The sequence below is a fragment of the Alosa pseudoharengus genome, unplaced genomic scaffold (genome assembly GCF_046254945.1).
Source record: "Alosa pseudoharengus isolate Yale_2024_CS ecotype anadromous, Long Island Sound unplaced genomic scaffold, YU_APseudo_1.1 YU_APseudo_1.1_scf_5, whole genome shotgun sequence".
Lineage (NCBI taxonomy): Eukaryota > Metazoa > Chordata > Actinopteri > Clupeiformes > Clupeidae > Alosa > Alosa pseudoharengus.
In genome coordinates, this window is record NW_027468837.1 from 2,837,445 (window position 1) to 2,850,242 (window position 12,798).

The window sequence follows — 12,798 nt, forward strand, 5'->3', positions numbered from 1 at the left end:
ATGTTATCAGGTAAGGGGCGGGGTGGCAATCGGGACGGTCGGGAGTTTTCCCGGTGGGCTGGCCGAGGTGAGTCGTACATGAAATATACATATAGAATTTTCCGCAAAAATCTCCGAGATCTACACTTCTAAGAAGTTCTAAGAAGTCCAACCAATATTTATACCACTCGCTCACTGTCTATATGTCATTCATGGTTACCCTGCACACTCGTCTCTCCCATGCTGATTTTTGTGAAGGCTAGCCTTAATTTTTTATCTTAATTCATTTTTGTCTTATTCAGGCGTTACAGAACTTTCATGGTCACAAATTAAAAAAAAAGACAATTTAATTTGTTTGTTTGTTCTTAAATTAACGCAGGCCTAGGCTAGAATGGAGCAAAGCCTCCTAGGAATGGGGAATGTGTTTCTGGTTTATCCATAGACAGTAAAAGATATGGACAGAGTCATCACGTAGACGTCAATCGAGGCGGGTGAAGCAAATTTCAACCGGTTCCTGTTGGTCGACGAGGCTTTCTGCGCAGGCTCAGGGGACGTAAATGTAACGTAGGCACGTAGTCTGACTCGGGTAACTCTTGTGATAGCTGCACCGAGAGATTGGGTATATAGCCACTTACTTCGTCTTACTTTGTCTACATTACTGTTCTAAATGTCCTAGTTGTTCGTAGATAAATGTGATTTAATATGAACAGCACTCGCCACATTCATAGCCTAGGCTACTGTCAATCCATCAAAACTTCGCTGAAATGTTGTGCTCCGATGCTTTCGGAGAATCGGTTATTTTGCTCAGAATTTTCCCGGTGGATTTTAGTGCCCCACTCCGCCCCTGAATGTTATGATGACAAAATCCAATTAGCTTTCACACTTAGTTACTATTTTACTATGTTACTAACTATATCCATAATTAGAAGAAATTTAAACCTTCTCATATGTTAGCCTATTTTGATAATCGTTTATGAACTTCTTTTGAAACTTCTGTCGCAGAATTTGAACAACTGTAAATCATTTACACAAAAGTGAGATGCTCGTTTCAGTCTATAGTTTGTGGTGTAGTATTTTTTTAATTATTAGAAAACTTGCAGGGAAAAGTCTGTCACAGTCATTATCCTATTGCCATGTTTCTCCACAGCTCATCTCTGAGGAAAAAAAATGATCCACAAGGCTGGAAAACAAAGATAAACACAGCATGCCATTATGACACAAAGAAGACTGTGGTAAGATTGGCACTAACAGAACGGGAGCAGGGGAGTTTTGCTAAGTTCCTCGTCCTCCCCCTCATTTGGCAGCTGCACACAAATGAAAAGCTGTTTTCTGGGCAAAGAAAGAGTCCCCCAGAAAATAATTGTCGATTGACGATTTATTGTCTCTGGTGTATGTGACATTTATGATAGAAAATAGAAAATAGTTCAGTGCTGCTTTAAAATAAACTCTGGCAGATATTTAATTCCTTACTCAGAGATGTATACCACTATTTACTGTTCTCAGAAATGGGCCTTCTGGTTAGGGAATCATACTTGTGACCGAAGGAGCAAGGCACCTAACCCCAACTCTTCCCTGGGCGCTGGATTAAGGGCTCCCCACTGCTCTGGGTGTGTCTGCGTGCGTGCTCTTAGTATGTGTTGGCTCTGAGTGAGCTCACTGCTCCAAGTATATGTGTGTGTGTATGTGTATGTATGTGTGTACACTACCCCCAGATGGGTAAAACGCAGAGACCAGATTTCCTACAGGACAAGTAAAGAATGACTTAACTTAAGCAAACAAGCTAGCACCAGGCCTGCTCTCATAATATCACGTTGTGCCACATGTGGTGCTGTATCAAATACAATGCAAGTCAAAGAAAGAGTGCCATCGCAAACATCTGAATGACCTTTTGCGACACTGAGGTAATAACCAGTCTTTATCTTAAATGCTGGCAGACACACAAACACTCCTCTACACAAAAGGCCTCCATCATCAAATCAACCATCAAGAGTTCACTGCTTCCTATGGTAATGCCATTTGCCACTAATGGCTCGGTCAGATTACATGACTTCAGCCCGATTTTGGCACGATTGTAGCCGACAAATTTCCAGCGTTGTGCTTGAATATGAAATGTCGGGAGGGGGAAGGAAGAACTGAACATTGAATATACCTTGAACAATAACATTGAATATGTTTTGTAATGTGACATATTCAATGACTATAGATTTATTGTCTGTGACGTTCCACAACACCACTACAAAAAGTCTAGGATGTCAGAATTTTTGGGGAATGTCTTATGATACCCGTACTGACATGGACACTATGATGACACACGACACAAACGATAGGCTACATGATAATGTGTTTAAAAAAAAAATGTGCAATCTGACAAAGCCATAAGGAGTATCGGTTATCATATAGACCATCTCTCACTTGTGTTCCCTTTTTCGATTTTGAATATGGTGTTTGAGCAGAAAGATGTTTTCCTCTTCAATCCAATTAATTTTTCCATGACAGCAAATGCATATAAACACAAAACTACTGCTCTATTTGTAGTACTCCATATAAGGACAATAGACCTGAGTTCGCCTATAAAAAGCTGTCGTCGTTGCCCATATGTGTGGCGTAACTTCCCGATTAACCCGTACTACGAAAGGTGGATAGGTTTCAACCAAGCTATGCTGCCATGGCAATTTACGCTGCATCTCAAACCTGCTCCGAGCAGGTTATGTTCTTGGTTAACCCGAGGTTTCCGTTAACCACACCCTTTATAAGTACCACCCCTCCACTAACAATTCGAGATAATGTCGGCGTACCTGGATGATCCATACGACATTGGAGCGCAAATCGTGAGGGGCTCTCATCGCAGGGCGAGGGGTTTTAGAGACCGCCATATATAGACTATATATATATATATATATATATATATATATATATATCCGGACGATATTCTCTATGAAGATATTGTCAGCCGAGGGAATTTGTTATCTTTGTCAGATGATCTAGGCAGAAGTCTCTAATGTCATCTAATCGGTGATGCTGAACATCTGAGCAAGAATACTGTATGTCCGAAAATAAATCGGATATAGGCCTAGCCTACAGTATGCTGAACATCTGAGCAAGAATAGCCTGAAATAAATCGGACATAGCCTACAGTAGGCCTAATAAATTAAAATCACCATTTTAACAAACTTGTTGAATTGAATGACATATTACTGTACCCTGCACATAAAGGCTACACATTTCCACAGCACCAGAATCTGACCGAATGCCTCCCTCAACCACTTCCATAATCGGCCTTCCACTATTATTTGCGATGGCCAACTCCTCTGCTACTGTAAAACACTCTGGTGCCTTACAGTAGTGTTCAAAAACACCTTTTTCTTGTTAGCTGTAAAACAGAGGCCAAGTGAAGGCTATAAGCATACTAGGCCTACATGTTTTCATAATTAAGAAATATTAATGCAAGCTATAACTATATAAACCTACGATTCTGAATAATGTGTTTGTGTTTAATTTTCACCTGCTGCCATGTGCGTTTGGCAATGGTGTTGCATCTGAAATGTTCACAGGATTAGGCATACACTAAATCAGTCAATGGGGCCTACTTAAACATTAAATTATCCTATTACTGTAATCTATATGCCCACTTCTAAATTGTGTTGCATCTGTAGGCTATGAACTCAAAATAGGCAACTTAATTATTTCAACTCATTTCAGACATTCTGCAAGCTATTAATCCTCCGTAACACATATTTGAAGAACATGTGGAAATAAAACTTTACTTTTAGGCATTTAGGCTACCCAATCTGCAATACGTTGCCAACAGCCTTGCCTTGCTTTGTTCACTGCCGACGTATTTGATTTTTGTCGTAGAGTGGGCTTTAATTCCTCATAACTTGGCATAATAATTGTGCATTCCTCATCCGTAAAATAAGGTGATCGTGTCATCATTGAAAGTGGTGACTTGCGCTGCAACCCGCCCCTTTTATGTGAACGCGCACAAACTCCAATTAGGTTAACCCCGGCTCAACAAATCAACTTCATAATCAGCGTCTTAGTACCGATTAACACCACTTAAGATAACCAGGTTTTGTCAACCCTGGTTTAACAAAATAACCCTGGGTTACATCTGGGTAGGTTAAGCTCCCTTCGTAGTACAGGCCCCTGGAGATCCGGTATCTTGCTTTTTTTTTTATGGGAAAATAACATGAAGATTTTGAATAATCACATGTGTTACAATGTCGTGGGGACAAATAAGTTTAAAAATGTAGACAATACACCCTACACACTTTTGTCATCTGTGATCATCGGTACGTTAAGATGGTGAACTTTGATTTTTGCTACTCCAGAGCTTGCAATAAAAAATTGGAAAATCCAGAGTTCTCGCAAGAGCACAATTTGAATTGGCAATGAGTAATAATGCATGCTACTTTTGCCACTTGTATCGCGGGAAGCCAATCACATCGGTGTATCTGATATAGGCGGGCCAAAGGCGAGCTAAACACTAAACAGATGACAGTCGTAGTGTTATCCAATTGCGTCGAAGTCTGGAATCAGTCTGTAAACATTGGTCGTATAGTCTTATCCAATTGCGTGCAGTGAGATTTTCAAATGCACGCTTGGTGCCACCCCTCGAGTTGGGCCATTACATTATTCGTGGCCAGACCCTTTCCAGAATCTTTCTAGTTTACCAGGGTCTGGAATCTCCATGCTCTGCAATAGCTGCAATTTACAGGTTTAGATCTTGATTCTCTCTAAACAGAATGACCATTGTTCAAGCAGCTATAATGTCAGTCGTGACCTTGTGTATATGTGTAACCTGCGTTGTGTTGAACCTGTGCTATTCAGCCCCGCACACGCCCAGACTCGAACCTGTGAAACAGCAGCCGCTCGGATCGGGAGTTGAGCGTGCTAACAATCGAGCTAAAAGCCCAGGCCACTAGCTTTCATGCCAGCAGGACTCTTGAAGCGTCGGGGAGTGAGGTTTATCAACGTTTCAAATACACACAGCTAAACTAGCTGGTATCTGTTACACATTCATGCAGCCCCTTCCACACTGAAATCACTTGATACAGTTTACCACAGTACGTTTTATAACTGGGGATGGGTTTAGAACTCATCACTGTAAACTATACCATTAATTAATAAACTTTTTATCTAATAAATGGAAAAAATGCAAGAATTAATAAAATTAGATTAGAAGGTTTGTACCAATTCAAGGGTATGATTAATGATATGGCTGTTGTACAATTTTCCTGCTTTGACTAATATTTAGACCTTTTATATTATTATTATTATTTTGATTTTATAATCCTTCTAATAGCAGCTAGTCTTACCACATCCTCCTTTCTGCTGCTGTATGTAAATTAGCTTCACGCAAAATTGCAATGTGCAAATACCAATGTGCAAAATTGCAAAGTGCAGATACCAATGTGCAAAATTGCAATGTGCAAAATTGCAAGGTGCAAATATTACTTAAATTACAACTAAAGTTTATACATTACAAGCAACAATGTCCATATACAGTCCAATTCTAGAGCCATGATAACATCTCATCCCCATATTCATATCTAACATATCCAAGGTTCACATTTCATCAGTAACTCCAATATCAATAATGATCCAATATCAATCAGTACACATCTTGTGCATCAGGTTCATATATCATAAATACCAGTGTGCTAATATGCATTGTGCAAATGCCAAAAGATTTTCACAGAAATACACTTAAATCTTGTAATTCATTGAGACCATGGGGTTCTACTGTATTTAATTCATGTATCCAATATGCCTCTCTCTGTAACAGTTGTTTAATCAAGTTGCCCCCTCTTGGGCTGGGTTTCACACGTTCGATGCCAATACATTTTAGGGAGGTGGCTGGTCCATGGTGCATCTCTTTATAATGCCTAGCTATGGCGTAATCCATATTTCCATTTCTTATTGCCCCTTTATGTTCTGCAATTCTTAGTTTTAAATTACGTTTGGTTTGTCCAATGTATATTTGTCCACACGGGCATTTCAGCATGTATACTACATGTGTTGACAGACAGTTAATAAATTCTTTTATTTGGTATTTCTTGCCTGAGTGTGGGTGACTAAATGTTTTTGTGTTGAAAGTATGGGAGCAATGTGCACATTTCCCACATCTATAATTTCCATATACGTAATTTAAGTAATATTTGCACCTTGCAATTTTGCACATTGCAATTTTGCACATTGGTATCTGCACTTTGCAATTTTGCACATTGGTATTTGCACATTGCAATTTTGCACAGAGGTATTTGCACATTGCATTTTTGCACAGTAGTATTTGCACATTGCATTTTTAGACTTTGATAGACGAGTATTTTTGAAGTTGAACCCACTCTTACATTAAGTCTTGAAATTGAACATTGAGAAAGTTAACCTTGGAAGTGATATGTGAACATGGATATGTAAAATTCTAACTGTGTATGTGCTCGAGTTTTGGGCATTGTCGTAGGTGGTGTGTGAACTATGGATGTACTGTAATGTATATGAACTCATACGGGAACCCAAATTGTTAATTGGGTGGCATCTTGCACCAATTGGTGTGGTCATGTGACCTGGGTAATCACCTATATCACCTGTCGGTGGCATGTGGAGATGAAAAGTGAACCTGACGAAGCATAGGCGAAACACGTTGTTCACTAAAAATAAAAAAGCAAAGAACTATAAATAAATATTGTTCTCGTTAATATGAATGACGACGTTCACACATAAACTATAACGATAACGACATGAAGAACGATATCGTTGGGGATCACTTTCAGAGCGATTTTCAGAACGATAAAAAGCTAATAGCCAATCAGAACCCATCGAATTTTAACCATCACATTCATTAATGAAGGAGAGACTTTGTTTATTGTTGTTTTATAGTTATGGTTTTATAGTTATGGTTATAGTTATCGTTATCGTTCTTGGTGTGAATGGGCCTTAACACTGATGTCTGAGGGGAAAAAGACTGATCCACAAAAGCTTGTTCTAGAGAGCTGTTGCTGTCACTGCCAACTGTCACTAGCAGCATGGCTTCTTATTACTCCTCAAATCACATCAATTGACCTGCAGAAAGCCTCCTGTCACAGAAGGCTTACCCTGACAGGGAGTTCTCTTGACACTGTTCAAACTAAATATATTAGACATTATGAACCAGACTTGAAATTCAATTTTAAAAAATGCACATGTGTGGATACCACTCCTTTCCATATGTTCCCAATGAGAAATGGTTTTATTTGTTGAAACTAAATGTATTATTTATTACTACTAAGACAATGGATATTTAATATAGATCATGACTACATTATAAAACTGTTCAAACAATCATTCATTTCAACAAGGGGTATAGTACTAAAAGTAAGACAAACAAAAGATATTAAGCCAATTTAACTTTAAGAAATTATAAAATGCCAACCCACATACCTTTCCCCGATGTTACTATGTCCTAAATTGCCATGAATGAATACTATCACCAAAAACCCTTGGAAATGCTGGAGTTAAAATCAAAATTGAGATGAAATCATAGAGTTGGAATTGATTACTTGTCATTTGTCTGCATTGCCATGAACATTAGCAGTTGGGTAGCCTGCAGACCATTTTGTATGTGGGAGAGATCTGAAAAGGGGCAGTGAGAATGGGAATGCAGGGATGGGTGGAAATGGATGAATGGCAAGCCATTGGAACAGATGGGCCCATTTTGTTATATAGCTGACAGAGTGAGGTTTTAAAAAGAGAGGTAGCAGTTTACAGAACTGCTTAGTTCAATGAATAGCTCCCCTTGGAGAGTGTTTTGTGATTAAAGAAGGAATTCTGTCATGACGTCAGTCAGCATTTTAAATATTACCTGTGCATTTTCTGCTGGTCTCTTCTTTCTTTGATGAACTCATTAGCTTGCAATTAAAGTTCTCCTCCCAGAATTCAGCAAACCACACATTCCTTCTGTTGTTTTCCAGTGAACGAGATGCAAAATAGGCATCAAACCCTGAAAGAAAAAGAGAACACACTTAGCTTGGCAAGAATAGATTTCACAGAATAGGCATCGATCATATTCCCATGTACTGAGACCTATGAAACCATAATTAGTTTTAGTAAATCCAGACGAATCTTTGAGTGCATTTCAATTTGTTCTGCAGATCCACCTGGCCATCCTACAATTCACAACGATTTCCAAAATCATAGAAAACCCAAGAACCAATCACAACCGATTGTGATTTTGGTATGGGCTGCACAATTATCGCAATCATAATCAAAATATGAATGAACACAATTATCTAATGGCTAAATCTACAAATAATGGTGCACAGTTAATTTTGTCACATTTCTGACTTTTATATTCATTTCATCCTCCTTGACTATGTCACTTCTGGTTGGTGGGTGTGCCGTGTTTGTCACATATTACTGTGTTAGTACGTGAGGGGCACAGAAATTCTGATTGGTGAGCTTCATAGTTGGTCGGTGTGCTGTGCTTCTTGTGCACCGGGCATGCTCACCAATCAGAGTGGCACAAATTAAAGAGACATATGGATATATTAATTGACATTAAAAAACATACTGCAAATATCTGTCAGAAAAATTAGATACAGTATATAGACAGACAGAGGAGTACGGTTAGCAGTGCTATTCCATGGAGAATAAAATGGTCAGTTTTGGCAGATTTAGCGTGGTTTTCTGGACATCCTCATGAATGAGACCCAAGAGGCTCTTTTGGAGAGCCACAGACCTGATTTCATTTAGAATCCATCGAAAGACTTCAGTATGACACGGAGACACATGTATAAAATACCTGCAAGGGTAAAAAATAATACCAATCGCTGAATTACCGTCATTCTCGAATTATTGTCAATAAACATTATTGTGGGATAGGCAGGTAAAGTGGAACAACTGCCAAACCTGAAGAAATGTTTGGAGTACACCTTATGTTGAAAATGTTTTGAAAAACTTTACAAAAGATATAACACGTTATATTTTTGCATAGTTGACTTCTTAATGTCAGAAATGTAAATTGAGAATGTACCTGAATAAAATAACCATTTACAGTAAGTCTATTGTACATTAGCCTAACTGATATTCTCACCCTGAACATTCTGTTCTTTGTAAAAAATTATGTTATTTGAAAAATGTTGTTGATATCAAGGACTGACACAGACCTCTCTCTCATAACATCAAATGAGCACTTCAATGTTTCTTTCAAAGTAGCCTATTGCCATAATTTTGTTAATTTCAATTCACTTAAAGGAATTATCCGGAGTAAAATGCACTTTAGATCGATTTACGGATGATTGGGGGTACATACGTTGAGTTGACATCAAAATCATGTCATTCGGATGTGTTTTGAGAAAGTTCGATTGTACCGTTTTCAGTCACACAACTCGTAGCCTGGAAGTGAGCAGGGCATTTCAATTTCGCCGCTACAAAACGCTATTTTTATACCTCTTCTACAGTTCCAAACAACATAACACTTACGTGGTAGTGAGTAGAGTGTCCCTAAAGCCAAACCGAAGTATCCCGAGGTCTTTATGTGGTCGAATAGAGAGTCCAGAATGAATTTCATCAAGCCAGTACCTTTCCGGAAATGTTGTCATCTTTGCTGTAGGAGTCTTATTGCTGAGTGTGTTGTAACACGCTCTGGAAATTCACAATTTTGTCGCCTTTAAAAAAAAACGTAAGTGTTATGTTGTTTGGAACTGTAGAAGAGGTATAAAAATAGCGTTTTGTAGCGGCGAAATTGAAATGCCCTGCTCACTTCCAGGCTACGAGTTGTGTGACTGAAAACGGTACAATCGAACTTTCTCAAAACACATCCGAATGACATGATTTTGATGTCAACTCAACGTATGTACCCCCAATCATCCGTAAATCGATCTAAAGTGCATTTTACTCCGGATAATTCCTTTAACACCTACATATCAATACATAAAGATTGCCCTGAAAATGCAAAATATATTGCTCTGAAAATGCAAAATACATACATTATATTACATACTATGTTTAAGCAGACTATATCAGCACTGCAGACTGTACACAATGCACGGTCCTGTCATCTTGTCATCTCTTGGCCATCTCTAACATTCTAGGAATTTCTGCAACACATGCACTTGTTTTTCCTTGATCTCTCATTAGTATTAAGCTACGAGTTTAGCTGAAATAATCACTTTTCTGCATAGTTTGTTTGTATTTAACGTTAAACAGTATTATGGAAAACAATTTCAGTAACATAGCGAGATATTGGCATTTGCAAAAGTCTGCGCTCTATGAGTAGTCTACCCTTTAATTGAGGTTATAAACAGGAAGGCTACTATGAAAATTACGTTAACCATCTGCATTAGCTTACATGGACAATGTAACTTCCTTTGTCAGCTTATGAACAACCAAACTAGCTTACATACATAACGTTAACTTAAAACAAAACTAAGTGCAACCTTTTTGTGAATGTATCCGAATGTACTTAAAGCAAAACTAAGTTATTTTTGTGAATGTACCCGAGTCAAACTTTCATTCAAACTTCATTTAAAAGCATAACTACAACGTAAGCCCCACTTTTAAGATCGTATTTTCGTTTTCGGGTCAAATAGCCTTTTGAATGGGAGTGCTAGGGGCACCACTATGATCGCATCAAACATTTTAAAACACTAAGAAGGCTCAACACAACATAAGCTTTGCTCAAAGTATCACCAGGGTCAGTACACATAACTCGAGCATTGAGAACATTGTTTGTGTACACAGAGTTTACTAAAAAGAAAGGTTTTGAACAACTCACTTCTTGACTGGCAAGAAGGTGGCGAGCAGAAAAAAACAACTGCTGTCAATAATGGGCTTGCACAAATAAATTAATTAGTGAGATGATCTGCATCTCTGTTCAACTAAAGCTATGAAGGTGCTAACCCATTTGCACAAAACATATATTTTTAAAATGTTTTCTTAATTGATAACGTGAGATATCCATGTCTCCATGTAGGGTAGTGTCAAGCAGTGAAGTGATAGCAGGTAGAACATGTAGGCCTACATGTCACATGAGCCACACAGAAGAGGAACGCTGCTTGCGGACACCTGCTAATATCGTCTCGACCCTCTCAGAAAATACTTCCAACGTCCTTGCAGGGAGTTATTTATAATTTGGCTGGATTATTTCACTTCCCTATTCCAGAACACCCCCACTTTTAAAAAGCTTGATACACCTCTGTGAACAGTGTCTATTTCTCACTTACTTTAACAAAATCCAAGCATTAAAAAGCCAAACAAATGATGTTTATCTGCAAATACGGCACCTTGGATCATCTAGCCTACTGAAGTCTGGCGTCATCAAACTTCCGGTGAAGGAGCCTGAAGCTGGAAGTTGGCTGGTGTGTATGTACATTTCGGGGGCGTTAAAAGGGTACAGACCAGAGCCAAATAAGGTACAGCCCTGAGTTGACGTCAACTATAAGCTTTGTTGAGATTTGCCCGTTTTACAGAGACAGTTTCAAGTTTTGAGATTTGCATTGGAAAGAGCTGTCACTGGGACTTCTCTGTATGTCCATGTTACCCACCGAACTGTTGTTATTCAACTATGACAAGGTAAACTTGGTTTTGCATTCTATCAACTTACACTGAGAAGAAAATATATCAGGTGGAAGACACAAGCTTCATAGTTGTGTGCACCATTACACAAATGCCATGACAGTGGAAGAAAGGGGTGGGATACATTGCATGGTAAATTAGAAAGGACATTTGATAAATCCCACTGCATGTTGTCCCCCCTCCCCCCTAAATGTAGATTAGAACACCATTAATCTTTTCTAAATGTATTTATATTGGCTCTGCTTTGGATAATGTGAGGCGTGAGTGTGAGGCAGCCGTGGCCTACTGGTTAGCACTTCGGACCTGTAACCGGAGGGTTGCTGGTTCGAACCCCGACCAGTAGGCACGGCTGAAGTGCCCTTGAGCAAGGCACCTAACCCCTCACTGCTCCCCGAGCGCCGCTCTTGATGCAGGCAGCTCACTGCGCCGGGATTAGTGTGTGCTTCACCTCACTGTGTGTTGTGTGTGTTTCACTAATTCACGGATTGGGATAAATGCAGAGACCAAATTTCCCTCACCGGATCAAAAAAGTACAGTATATACTGTACTTTTTTGATCCGGTGAGGGAAATTTGGTCTCTGCATTTATCCCAATCCGTGAATTAGTGAAACACTTAATTAAAATGCATGATTTTTTTAAAATCATCAACAATCTTGAATAGCCTTTTGTGATTCGTACAACATTATCTGTGTATCACTGCATATTTAAAAGCATAGGCTATTGAAGTGTGGTACCGTACACATACATACACAGATTCATTGGCAATGGGATGTACACTACAGTACATACAGACCTATCAGACACAAAACCAATTAGTTTGAGCAAGCCATACTAGTGTTAGAAAATACTTTTGAATGTGGACATGATATATGTACATATCCTAACAAGGTTCAAGGTAAAAGACTAGGATACTGAAGTACCATGTGGCTAACATGGGAATTCAGTGAGTAAGGCAGTTCTGACTGAGCCATGAGTGTAACCCTTTCTGACAGTGACTGGGGTCCAGAGTCACTTCAAAAGCAAAAGGGAAACCTCTAGTGACACTGTGCATCAATGCACAGCGGGAGGGGTGATGGGTCTGATGTGATGGCCCATGCCAGGTTAAATGGTCCATTTTGCCCAGGGGAGGAAAAGCCAAAGGAACAGGTCACAGATCAGTGACAGCAAACTAGGGTTGTCACTCCACATCCTGCTCCCAGTAGCTTTAACTACAAGGCTTAAAAAATGGACTAGATCAAACCAGCTCTTAGTGCTTTGTAACTTAGG

General features: G+C 39.1%; 1 protein-coding gene across 1 annotated transcript in view; it reads right to left on the reverse strand.

Annotated features, from left to right (window-relative positions):
• grm7 (glutamate metabotropic receptor 7) overlaps positions 1-12,798 on the reverse strand; it is a 251,304-nt gene that overhangs the window by 81,022 nt on the left and 157,484 nt on the right. Inside the window, exon 5 of the mRNA XM_076267919.1 lies at positions 7,820-7,957. Coding sequence (XP_076124034.1) covers positions 7,820-7,957 — 138 coding nt within the window. The remainder of the gene's footprint in view (positions 1-7,819; positions 7,958-12,798) is intronic.